At 42.0% G+C, this 12,040-nt stretch overlaps 1 protein-coding gene across 1 annotated transcript; it reads right to left on the bottom strand.

The window, feature by feature from the left end:
• Positions 1–4,053: 4,053 nt before the first annotated feature.
• LOC306981720 (mediator of RNA polymerase II transcription subunit 26) lies at positions 4,054–10,837 on the bottom strand. Its single transcript, XM_079581365.1, has 3 exons — positions 10,715–10,837; positions 6,272–6,346; positions 4,054–5,315 (listed from the first exon to the last, which is right to left on the bottom strand). Exons 1-3 carry the CDS (start codon positions 10,784–10,786, stop codon positions 4,305–4,307), a joined length of 1,158 nt encoding a protein of 385 aa, XP_079437491.1. The 5' UTR covers positions 10,787–10,837; the 3' UTR covers positions 4,054–4,304.
• Between the last annotated feature and the right edge of the window lie 1,203 nt (positions 10,838–12,040).

Here is a 12,040-nt window from a genome sequence, read left to right as displayed (position 1 = left end):
ACCCAGGAGGCGCTGCAGAGGATCAGAGGAGACTAAAGGCAGTACTCTGGTTACCCATACCTCCACAGTGGCAGTGCGGCTCAGGACTAACACCTGAACACTATTTCAGGTGTTAAAAATGGTTGTAAAAATGACCATTAAAACACTAACTTCAAGGGGCTAGACGCAAGTTAGCCATTTTATACTCACCACTGCCACCTCAGGTCATATGTGTAACTGCAGCTTCTATATTAAGCTCCAGGGGCGGACTGGCCACATGTCCATTCTGGAAGAGCACAGAAGGGCCACTGGCTCGAGGGCCACCGGTCCCGCCTCAATCGAGCTTTACCCAAAATGCAAAAATGTGCCGGAAAAGCATCAAGAAAAGTGACAAAAAATGTGATGAAAAGTCAACAAAAACACGACAACAGAGCAACGAAAAGGCCACAAAAACGTGACAGAACCATGACCAAAAAATGATAGAAATAATGTGACAACAATGTGACAAAAATTCAAGAAAAATGTGACAAAAATTCAAGAAAAAGTGACAAAAATTCCTCAAAAATGTGACAAAAATTCAACAAAAATGTGACAAAAATTCAACAAAAATGTGACAAAAAGTGACAAAAATTCAACAAAAATGTGACAAAAATTCAACAAAAATTCAACAAAAATGTGACAAAAATTCAACAAAAAATTGACAAAAATTCAACAAAAAATTCAACAAAAAGTGACAAAAATTCAACAAAAAGCCACAAAAAGTAATGAAGAAACAACAAAACTATGACAAAAAATGCGGCGACTTGACAAAAAGTTGCAATCACTTTTTAGGTCTCAGCTTTCAAAATGAGGTGTTACACTGTTGCTCTCCAGCCGAGAAGCTTTTAGATTTGGGTAAAGCCGAACTGGAGAAAATGCGCTCCGTTAAGGCGGGTGGTAAGTGTCACATTTACGCTAATTTGGGCCAGGCTGGTCAGAGTCCAGGGCTGTTTTACAAGAGCACTTGTAGAAAATAAGCTCAATAAAAATACAGTAATACAAACTGGAATGTCCAATAACTTTAATATTTCTATTTAATTCAAGTGCCAATATTATTCACCGTCACATCTGGTTTCCAAATGCTTTTGTATGCAGACATCTCCAGAAACATCAACTACATATAAAAGTACAAAAAGGAAGACCGTAAAAGTTCATTTGAATAGAAGCAGCCCGTGTGAGGACGTCGTCTTTTGCATCCACCCCGGGCTTTTTTAAAGGTACTGTACGTCTGGAACTGCATCAAGTATTCGCCCGACATCTCGTGATTAATCTCAGTACAAAAAGTGTAGCACAAACGTATAAAACTTTAAAACACTCTTAAAATATCAAGTATAAATAACAATCAAAAAACGTCACAGTTTTACAAAAGGTTATAGATGATTAGTTACGGATCGTACAAACTATTCTATTCACATGGAATGGGCGGTAAACGTTGTTCCATCTTAGGCTGGTGTGTTTTGACCCATCCTTGTATGTGGGTTTATTAAAGTGATGGGGCGACACAGACCTATGGCCCAGTTCACCCTTTCACCCTCAAAAAGGAATTATTTTTAGTATTTGTAAATGAAACAATGAACAACTTCAAGTATGTTTTGGACTGGCAGACGACTCAAGTCTGAAGTATTGATGGGAGCAACATCCGGGCGCTTTTGCCGAGGTCCCGCCCCCTCTAGGTGAAAACAATTGATGATTCTCTGGTTCTTAAAACGCAGATTCAGAGCCGTGGGAAGGTATTTTAGTTAGGGGGCGCTGAGGGACAAAATTTACCCCCAAAATACTTTTTTCTGTGCATAAATCCTATTTATTAAACTCTTAACTCCCGCCTGAACCGAGAGCATTTTCTCCAGTTCAGCTTTACCCAAATCCTGTAGGCCAGTGTAACGCCTCATTTGAAAGACCTACAAAACTAAATGGATCTTTTTCCTCACATCAGATTTTTTTTCATCACTTCTTTTGTTGGGCAGTCGTCTCATTTTTGTCACATTTTCGTGACTTTTTTGTCACTTTTTCGTCCATTTTTTCTCCATTTTTCGTCAAATTTTTCTCACTTTTTTGTCAAATTTTTGTCAAATTATTCGCATTTTTTTGTTAAATTCTTATCACTTTTTCGTCCATTTTTTCCTAAATTTTTTGTAAATTTTTTGTCAATTTTTGTCACTTTTTCGTCCTTTTTTTTGTCCTTTTTTTTAGCAATTTTTTGTCAAATTTTTGTCATTTTTTGTTATTTTTTTGTCACTTTATTCACATTTTCATCCTTGTTTTCATCTCAGCTTTGCTGCTATTTTCACACCTTTTTTCCAGAAGCTTTTGGACTGGGGTAAAGCTGGAGAAAATGTGCTCGGTTCAGGTGGGAGTTAAGGGGTTGATATTACCTGCAGTTCACAAACTATCCACCAGGGGGTGCTGCAGCGCCCTCAGCACCCTGGGTTCCCACGGCCTTGCGCAGATTAGCATTAGCAATAGCAGCTAGTAGATTAGCTCTCACAATCATTGTAGGCAGCAGACATTTGATTTAAAAAAAATATATATAAAAGGGAATAAAGAATAAAAGCTGTAATGACATTATAAACCAACAAGTGAAAAAGTTACACAAGTAAATGTATGTAATGTCACGGGAGTTTCAGCTGCTCGGTTTAAAAGCGCTAACCGTCTTCTCTAGGAATGATCTGAGGCAAGAGATCACTTCCTTTGCATCCTTTTCATATTTGACAAATAAATATAACAAGTAAACCTTTTTTGTTTTCAGATGTAAACTAGAATTTCTCTGACGCTGGGCGAGAGCTTCCGTTTCACCCACAGGGGGCGCAGATCGTTGCTCCCATCGATGATCTAGTGCTGACGTAATCCCACAACACAACGAAAGCTGTGAAATTTCTCATTAATGAACCTTAAAATTTGTGAAGAACATAAGTAACAATAAAGACTTCTTTATCAACATGAACTCCAGTCACTTAAAGTAATAAGAAATTTCAGAACTCAACATTGACATTTGGCGTCTGAGCTATGCAGTTGCTATGAGGACATCATTTGCATAACATGGAGTTTACAGGCTTCATCGCGCTTCATGCAGTGGAGTGAAAGTCGGTTTTCAATCAAAATAAATAATGTCCAGATCCTTAACATCGGTTCGGGATGGCCAAAAATGAGGTAAATAAATCTGCAATTCCTAGTCCTTACAAAATACATGCAAGGTCAATATTGAGGCAAACTGCACATGTGCAAACACGGGGACAGTCCAGCAGCTGGGATTGATGTCAGTCAAACGTCAGTTTAAATGTGCCAGAAAAGTCAGAAATGTGTGCGGAACAGAGGATTTACAGTCTAAAGGTATCGTGAAGTAGCATGGAAAAGTGTCAGTGTCAGTGTCACTCAATTAAATCACTATTTATCATATTGGGTCATGCTGTTTGCTATACCATCTCTGTAGTACCACCATAACCATGGTTACATCATGAATAAATAGGCTAACACACATGATCTGTGTTCGCCTGGATCCACTCCGCCCGGACCTCCGCAGCTATTGTAACTTTAAGAACCCTTCCACATCCTCCGCTCAGAGGGGCATCAGTCGCCAGCCCGCCTCTCTGCTAATCCCCCAGAAAAATACAGACCAAATCTATATTGCAGCTCCGTCAGAGACCGCCGGTTTTCAAAGTAAATACCCTCCTCATGGACTCTATTTTAACGAAAATGTCACTACTTTACACAATATAGCCTCGATATTTCACACGACCCGATAAAGCGTTCACAGAACTTTCTGTCTGCCCCTCTCTCCCTCGCACAGGAGGGGGGATAAACCCCGAACTAGTGATAGTGAAAGAGATGTGGTCTGGCTTCAACGATCGGAGTTCATAGCTCGCTTGCCCCTGAGAAGTTGTTTATCATCTTATTAGAAGTTTTATTGTGGATGTTGCTGCTGTTCGGAGACGTCCAGGAGCGAGTGGAGCCGAGCGAACAGGCGGATGATGTGGAATCTGGGAGTAATGTTACCGCGGCTAGTGCTCCTGTGTTTGCGCATGAAACAACCTAGCATGTATTTCAGAAGTGAGGAACTGACTTGACTATTACAGTGGTTATGAGCCATTTGTGAAATGATAGTTAATTTATGATGGAATTTGTATTGATTGTAACAGCAGCCTTGATACAATAATATGTCGGGCCCTTTGAACTTTTTGCTTGGGCCCCAAGACACCCTTGCTGAGAACCGAGGACCACCTCACTGAAGCATTAGCCCATCGTTGACATCTCCCCATCCCGCACAGATAAGTTAACCCCCCGTCGAGCTCTCAGTCCAGACACACATACGGCAGAACCTCCAGCCGGCTCCCGTCCTCGTGTGCATCCACAGACACCATCTGTGTCCAGTCCGACCAGTTCCCCCTGGCGTCGAAGAAACCGTTCACCCCTGCCCAGCGCTGCGTGTGCAACCTCTCCACGTCCTCTGCGCTCACCTGAGTGCCCGCCCCCGCCAGGAAGTCGCAGTTTTGAGGGTCCGCCTTCACACTTTGGTCAACGCTCGCTTCTTCTAGTAAACATGAAAACTTTGGCACTTTGGCCTCTGAAGACAACATACTACTTTGTTGATTGAGGTATGTTTGTGTACTTTCACTTTTCGACAGCTCTTTCCAGTCGCTTCGCTCCGAAACACTTGCTGTAAAATGACTGTTGGGAACTGAAAGTCGTCCGCTGTTTTCCCGTTTACCCTCATTACTGCATTTAACTAAAATACCACTTTCTAATACAGGTTTTGAGGGCTCTGAACTACTTTGCGAGATATTGTCGTTGCAAGGTTGTTGTCTCTTTCTCTTTTTCTTACTGCGCTGCCCTCTAGTGGCGGCCTGCTGCTGGATCACGGATGCTTTCAGTAGCAGGGAAGTGCTCAGAGGCTTGTTGGAACGCAGCCCGTTTGCTTTCAGGCCGCTGATTCCGTTGCTGGTGTTCGATAGCTTTAAGCGAGGTCCTCTGACGGGAGTCGTCTTGGAACATTTAGTGTCCAGTTGCGCATCGTGGTCCGTCTTGCGCTTCGTTCTGGGTTTCTCTGCGTTATTGTTGTAGTCACTGCGGGTTTTGAGCTCGCAGACCGTTTTTCTGGAGGAAGACACCAAGGAGGAGGAGATGTTGGGACAGTTGACTCCTTCAGAAGAAGGCCGGGGGACCTTGCGCTCAGTCTTGGTGGATCCTTCCACAGGCTGGATGAGCTTCTGCCAGCTGCGCACCAGGCTCTTCGCTCGCTTGGCCAGGTCGGGGTTCTGGGATTTTCTCCGGATGTCGTTGATCAGCTTGCCCAGACGAGTTTCCTTTGAACAAATCATTGACACAAAATGTTGGTTTGTTGAGATACAAGGGCTGCACAATAAGAGAAAGAAGTGATATTTCATAGTTGTTTTGAACACTGTGGTAAAGATACTTCGATTTCTGTACATAATATTACATTAAAGGAATAGGCCACCGTTTTTACATGCTGAGATATGTTCTTACCTTAGCTTAGACGAGTTCTTTAGGACCTGTCTGATCTTCACCCGTGCCTTCAGTCACGTAAACACAGCGCAGACGGCGTTAGCATTTAGCCTCTCCCTCTCTCCTCTATAGCTCCAAAACAGGTCAAGATAGAAGCTACCAAGCTCTTCCACGTTTTCCCTATTTAAATATGGTTACGTGAAGTGTTCCACTACAAAGTATAATTACACAAAATTAAACATTGTGGATTTTCTAAGCGGATAAAAGGGGGGACTATATTGTAAGGCGTAATAATACCAGGAGTAATTTGGATTTCGAACTACTCCCGGTATTATTACGAAAATCCGCATTGTTTATTTTTGTGTAATTATACTTTGTAGTGGAACACTTCACGTAACCATATTTAAATCAGGAAAACGTGGAAGAGCTTGGTAGCTTCTATCTTGACCTGTTTTGGAGCTATAGAGGAGAGAGGGAGAGGCTAAATGCTAACGCCGTCTGCGCTGTGTTTACGTGACTGAAGGCACGGGGGAAGATCAGACAGGTCCTAAAGAACTCGTCAAAGCTAAGGTAAGAACATATCTCAGTATGGAAAAACGGTGGCCTATTCCTTTAATGTTTTCAAATTAAAATAAAGCATTTCATGTGAAAGCATGGCATAAACAGTCTAGAACTGTGGCTACAAAATCTAGATAATGGATAGAGCGAGGTCTGTCTTCCGCCCACCAAAGGTTAAGGAACCACTGCTCTATGGCAACATCTCATTCAGAGTGATTGACTTTATGTGACTTTTTACCTCCAGCGCCTCCTTAGTGATGCGATACTTCTCCAGGAAAGAGATCACGTCCAGAACAACCGCCATGTTGCAAACCTGTCACACAGCAAAAAAAAAATTACAAAAATAATAGAATTGTGTGGACTGAACTTATACATCTACAAGGCCGTGGGAACCCAGGGTGCTGAGGGCGCTGCAGCACCCCCTGGTAGAGAGTTTGTGAACTGCAGGGAATATCAACCCCTTAACTCCCGCCTGAACCAAGCACATTTTCTCCAGCTTTACCCCAATCCAAAAGCTTCTGGAAAAAAAGGTGTGAAAATAGCGACAAAACTGAGACGAAAACAAAGATGGAAATGTGAAAAAAGTGAGAAAAATTTGACAAAAAATTGAGAAAAATTGACGAAAAAGTGACAAAAAAATTACAAAAAAATTACAAAAATGGACAAAAATTTGACAAAAAAGTGAGAAAAAATGGACGAAAAAGTGATAAGAATTTGACCAAAAAATGCGAAAAATTTGACGAAAAAGTCACAAAAAAGTCACAAAAATTTGACAAAAATGAGACGACTGCCCAACAAAAAAAGTGATGAAAAAAAAATCAGATTTGAGGAAAAAGATCAATTTAGTTTTGTAGGTCTTTCAAATGAGGTGTTACACTGGCCTACAGGATTTGGGTAAAGCTGAACTGGAGAAAATGCTCTCGGTTCAGGCGGGAGTTAAGAGGTTAATAAATCGGATTTATGCACAGAAAAAGTATTTTGGGGGTAAATTTTGTCCCTCAGCGCCCCCTAACTAAAACATCTTCCCACGGCTCTGTACGTCTACAATCTACAATCCTCCGGCATTTCAATATTTCTCCAACAGCCTTGATGCGAGGTTCAGATTTGAATGCACTTTCAGCATCTGCAGGTGTATTCAAAACAACAAAAGCTCTAGTTTCAAGTTTCACGATCGAAATGATGAGCTGAAAGCGGCTGTTTGCGTGTGGTTTCAGGTCAGGAGTGGCGGTTTCAGTAATCACTGCTTATTTACGAGACACACAGGCCGATATTCATGCTTGGGGTCATCTTGGACCTATTAACAAAGAAACATGTGATCTGGAAGGGGAGATAGACAGAGTTATTGTCATTGTTCACCAGTCTGACGGCGGAGGGGAAAAAACTGTTCATGTGGCGGGAGGCGAGGCGTGAATAGTTCGTGTACAGGGCGAGAAGGGTCAGCTGTGAGATCTGACCCACACGCCTCTGGGTCCTGTAGGGGGGGACAGGTCCTAGATAGGGCTGGGTACCGTTAAACGATGCCAGTACGGTATCGAAAATGAAGGTGTAGGTACTACCGGTATCGGAAAAATAAAAGTATCGAGAGCAGGTACCGAAAAGAAATATCAAATCTTTGAATTCAAGTTTTCATGCTGTTGGTTGTACAAATTTAAAAAGAAAAAAAAGTGAAAGAGAAGTAAAAAAAAAATAAATAAATAAATAAAAATTGGGTTAAATTTGGGAAAAATTTGGGGAATCAAAAATATCAAAAAGGGAAATAATGTGGGGAAAAAATGGAAGAAAAAAATTGGGGGTAAATTTGGGGAAAATTAGAAAAAAATTTTAACATTTTTCTTTTAAATTGTTAAAAATGGGGGGAAAAATAAGAAAGTTTTTTTCCGCCTGTTGTTAAAGGAAGTCTCATCTCAAACAACTAATACAAATGTAAAAGAAACTAAATGGAAGGAAAAGAACAAATCAACATTATTCATCTGTTTTATGGTTCTAAATGAAAAATAATTAAGTATCGGTATCGGAAAAAAGTATCGTTCAGGTATCGGTCCCGAAAACTAAGCATCGTTAAAGCACCGGTATCGAAAAAAATGTAACGGTACCCAGCCCTAGTCCTAGAGAGATGGGAGCTCACATGCTTGCCCCGGGCTGTAGCGCCGGGGAACCACACAGTGATGGAGGAGGTGAAGATGGACTCGATGATGGCCGTGTAGAACTGCACCAGCATCAGTTTCCTCAGCCACCGCAGAAGAACATCCTCTGCTGGGCCTTCTTGCTGAGGGAGCTGATGGTTGGCTCCGATTTGAGCTTGTCCTGGGTGATGGTGGTGCCCAGGAAACGGAAGGAGATGGGGGCGGGACAGTGGTGCTGTTTCCTGAAGTCCACGATCATCTCCACTTCTGGGCGTTCAGCTCCAGGTTGCTGTGGCTGCACCAGGACGCCGGCCGGTCGCTCCTGTAGGCGGACTCATCACCGTCCGAGATGAGCCCGATGAGGGTGGTGTCGTCCGCAAACTTGATCAGCTTAACGGACTGGTGACTGGAGGTGCAGCAGTTCGTGTACAGGAGAAGAGCCAGGGGGAAAGTACACAGCCCTGAGGAGCTCCAGTGTTTGTAGTCCGAGTGTCCGAGACGTTCTTTCCTAGCCACAGGTGCCGTCTCCGGTCCGTCAGGAAGTCAGTGATCCACTCTCTCATAAAGGGGCTTCTGAACCGTTCTTTGTCTGACCCGTCGCCTCGGACCCGTTTGCCATGGGCGACAAAAACGTGCCGGAAAAGCAACAATGACACAATAATAAAACGACTAAATAGTGATGAAAAAGCAACATAAAAGCCACAAAAATTTGATGAAAAAGAAACACAACATAAACACAACAAAAGAAGCGTAAAACCAGCAAGGAAAAAGATGTAAAAGCAACAAAAACACGGCAAAAACAAAACGACAAAAGCACAACAAAACGAGTGGGAGTTAAGGGGAGACACTACAGGCAAAACTCAATTTTTTCAGTTTTCAGGTTTTGGGCCAAATTGGTCTCTGAACATATAAGCTTTCACCCGGAAACAGAAAATATGCCTAATCTTCACAATAACATGTTTAAATATTGCGCTGATTCAATGTTCCCCCATAGACTTATATGGGAGAATGCAATTTCAAGGGCCTTTTTCTCAAAACACATTTTTCTGTCATTGTGGCGACACTATGTCCACGTCAGTCGGACCTGAAGACTTCACATTTTCCAGCCTTGGACTGAACAATATTTGGAAGATTTTTTCAGAGGGATTTTTTATTATTTAATCCCTAAGCCCCATTTATTGAGTTTTTGAATGTCAAAAAATAAGGTGAAAATTACATTTTTACAAATTTTTCCACTAAAAAACAGCTTATTTTAAAACTCAACAAGATATCCTAAATCCCCTCTGAAAAAGTCTTGGTAACTCATTCATCAACAGGGGCGCACTGGCCATATGTCCATTCTGGAAGAGCACAGAAGGGCCCCCAGTCCCGCCTCAACCGAGCTTTACCCAAATCTAAAAGCTAAAAAGAAAAGCATCTAAATAGCGAGAAAAAAAGAGGATGAAAAGTCAACAAAAACGTGAGAAAAACACGGACCAAAAAAAACAACGACAAAACGTGAGAAAATCACAACAAAAAATGATTAAAAAAACAACAAAAATATGACAAAAATGTGGCGACGTGACGAAAAGTTTCCATCACTTTTGTAGGTCTTAGCTTTCAAATGAGGCGCTACATTGTTGATCTCCAGTCGAGAAGCTTTTAGATTTGGGTAAAGCCCAGTATAAAAAAACATGAATCTAAAAGGAATTCCGTGGAGTATGGTGTGCCACAAGGTTCAATTTTGGGACCACTATTATTTATTATTTATATTAATGATTTTGCTTCTTTTTCTACGACCACCTTTCCCGTTCTTTTTGCTGATGATACCAGTCAAAAAAATTATAATAAAAAGCCGAACTGGGGAAAATGCACTCATTAATGTTAAGGCGGGGGGGTAAGAGGTTAAAACATGTATTTGTGGAAGTGTCACAATTACGCTAATTTGGGCCAGGCTGGTCAGAGTCCAGGGCTGTTTTTCAGTCCCAGTCCAGCCCCCGTTCATCAATAAAATGAAACCATACATTTGAATGTAGCTCTATCCATTATTCAGATTTCGTCGCCGAAAAGATGGGAAATTTGGGGCATTTTTAGGCATAAAACACCTTGTTCTTATATGAAAAGATAAAATGACAGAAAACTTGCAATGCATTTTTTTCTCACATTTATGCCAGTGATCGACAGCAACAGTTTCAAATTGATATCTGTAAATATACATGTTTTTCCCTATTCACCTGCAGTGTCTCGCCTTATTAAGAGGTTAAAATGAAATAATTAGTCAATATTATAATTCCACCAGTGCATGGTTAGTTAGTTAGTGTTATTGTCAAGCCCTTGTTTGTTTTTTCTAACATGAATGAAAACCAGTTCTAAACAATGATGATGATGATGATGTGAACAGCAATGTGCAGGAATGCCATTTGTTATTACCACACTGCTGGCCACGTGAGCGTCTCAGCATCATTCACAGACAAACACGAGCGCACATTCTGTCCGCGTTCACCAAAGATCCCCCAGCTTCGCCATTCCACTTTGACCTGCTACAAAAAAAAGAAAAAAAAAAAAAAAAAAAGACTCACGTTGTTCTGGCTGTCGATGGCCTGGAGCAGTCGGTCTCTCGCCGCCCGTGGAGAGGCTGGCACGGCTGTCATCCTTATCCCCACCTCCGGAGTTCACCGCGGGTCAGAGACACCTCAGCCTCGACCCTCGGCTCCCGGGCTCAGCGACGCGGCGTGGGGGGCGACATGGCCGTTTTTTTGTGTGTTTTTTTTCTAGGATGCCGTGAACTTTCTTTCTTTCATGACTGTCGCGTCGCGCTCCTGGACGAGGCTTGTCGGTGAGGTCTGCTCCTTCTTCCGTGCGCACCGGCCGCCTCCTCCTGCCTCCTCCTGCCCCCACCGCGCTCTGTCAACGGGCTTTTGTTCGGCGGCTCCAGCGAAAGGAATCATGGGAGCTTTTTTTTTTTTTTTTTTTTTACGCGCACGACGTCAGATTCGCTGGTAAACAGTGGAGACGTGAGAGCCAGGCATGGGTCTGTTATTAAAGGTGGTGAATGGAGTTGATATCAGGAATAAGACGAGCTCTACAAAACATCACAGGCTTATTTTAAAATCTAACAACTCCTGCCAGCCTATTATTCCGTTCAATTATTTTATAACAAAGAGGAGTGCATTAAAGTGCATGTGACAGGTTTGAATTATTTTTGAAAACATGACTTATTTAAAAGGATAGGATGCATAATTATCATTTCATTTCAGTGAAGGGGCAATTTTAGTGAAATGTTAGGCAGAAAGGTTTTTATTGGAATGTTTAAGCTGCCGACAGGAAGCGACAGTTTGACTCGTTTCCCATTTACTTTAAAGGAACAGGCCACCATTTTTCCATACTGAGATATGTTCTTACCTTAGCTTCGACGAGTTCTTTAGGACCTGTCTGATCTTCCCCCGTGCCTTCAGTCACGTAAACACAGCGCAGACGGCGTTAGCATTTAGCCTCTCCCTCTCTCCTCTATGGCTCCAAACGAGATAGAAGCTACCAAGCTCTTCCACGTTTCCCCTATTTAAATATGGTTACGTGAAGTGTTCCACTACAAAGTATAATTACACAAAACTAAACAATGTGGATTTTCTAAGTGGATAAAAGGGGGAACTATATTGTAAGGCGTAATAATACCAGGAGTAATTTGGCATCCGCGCAGTATAGTGAAGATTACTGCACGGATGCCAAACTACTCCTGGTATTATTACGCCTTACAATATAGTTCCCCCTTTTATCCACTTAGAAAATCCACATTGTTTAGTTTTGTGTAATTATACTTTGTAGTGGAACACTTCACGTAACCATATTTAAATAGGGAAAACGTGGAATAGCTTGGTAGCTTCTATCTTGACCTCGTTTGGAGCCAT

This window comes from Gobius niger (genome assembly GCF_951799975.1).
Source record: "Gobius niger genome assembly, chromosome: 22".
NCBI classification, from domain to species: Eukaryota; Metazoa; Chordata; class Actinopteri; order Gobiiformes; family Gobiidae; genus Gobius; species Gobius niger.
This window is presented reverse-complemented; position numbering and strand designations above follow the sequence as displayed.

Excerpts from the sequence above, each read along its gene's own strand:
- LOC306981720 (XM_079581365.1), bottom strand. The coding sequence starts at position 10,786 with ATGACAGCCGTGCCAGCCTCTCCACGGGCGGCGAGAGACCGACTGCTC. Across the intron at positions 6,347-10,714 it reads CCATCGACAGCCAGAACAAC|GTTTGCAACATGGCGGTTGT; the intron begins GTGAGTCTTTTT and ends GCTGTGTGACAG. Across the intron at positions 5,316-6,271 it reads TCACTAAGGAGGCGCTGGAG|GAAACTCGTCTGGGCAAGCT; the intron begins GTAAAAAGTCAC and ends ATTTGTTCAAAG.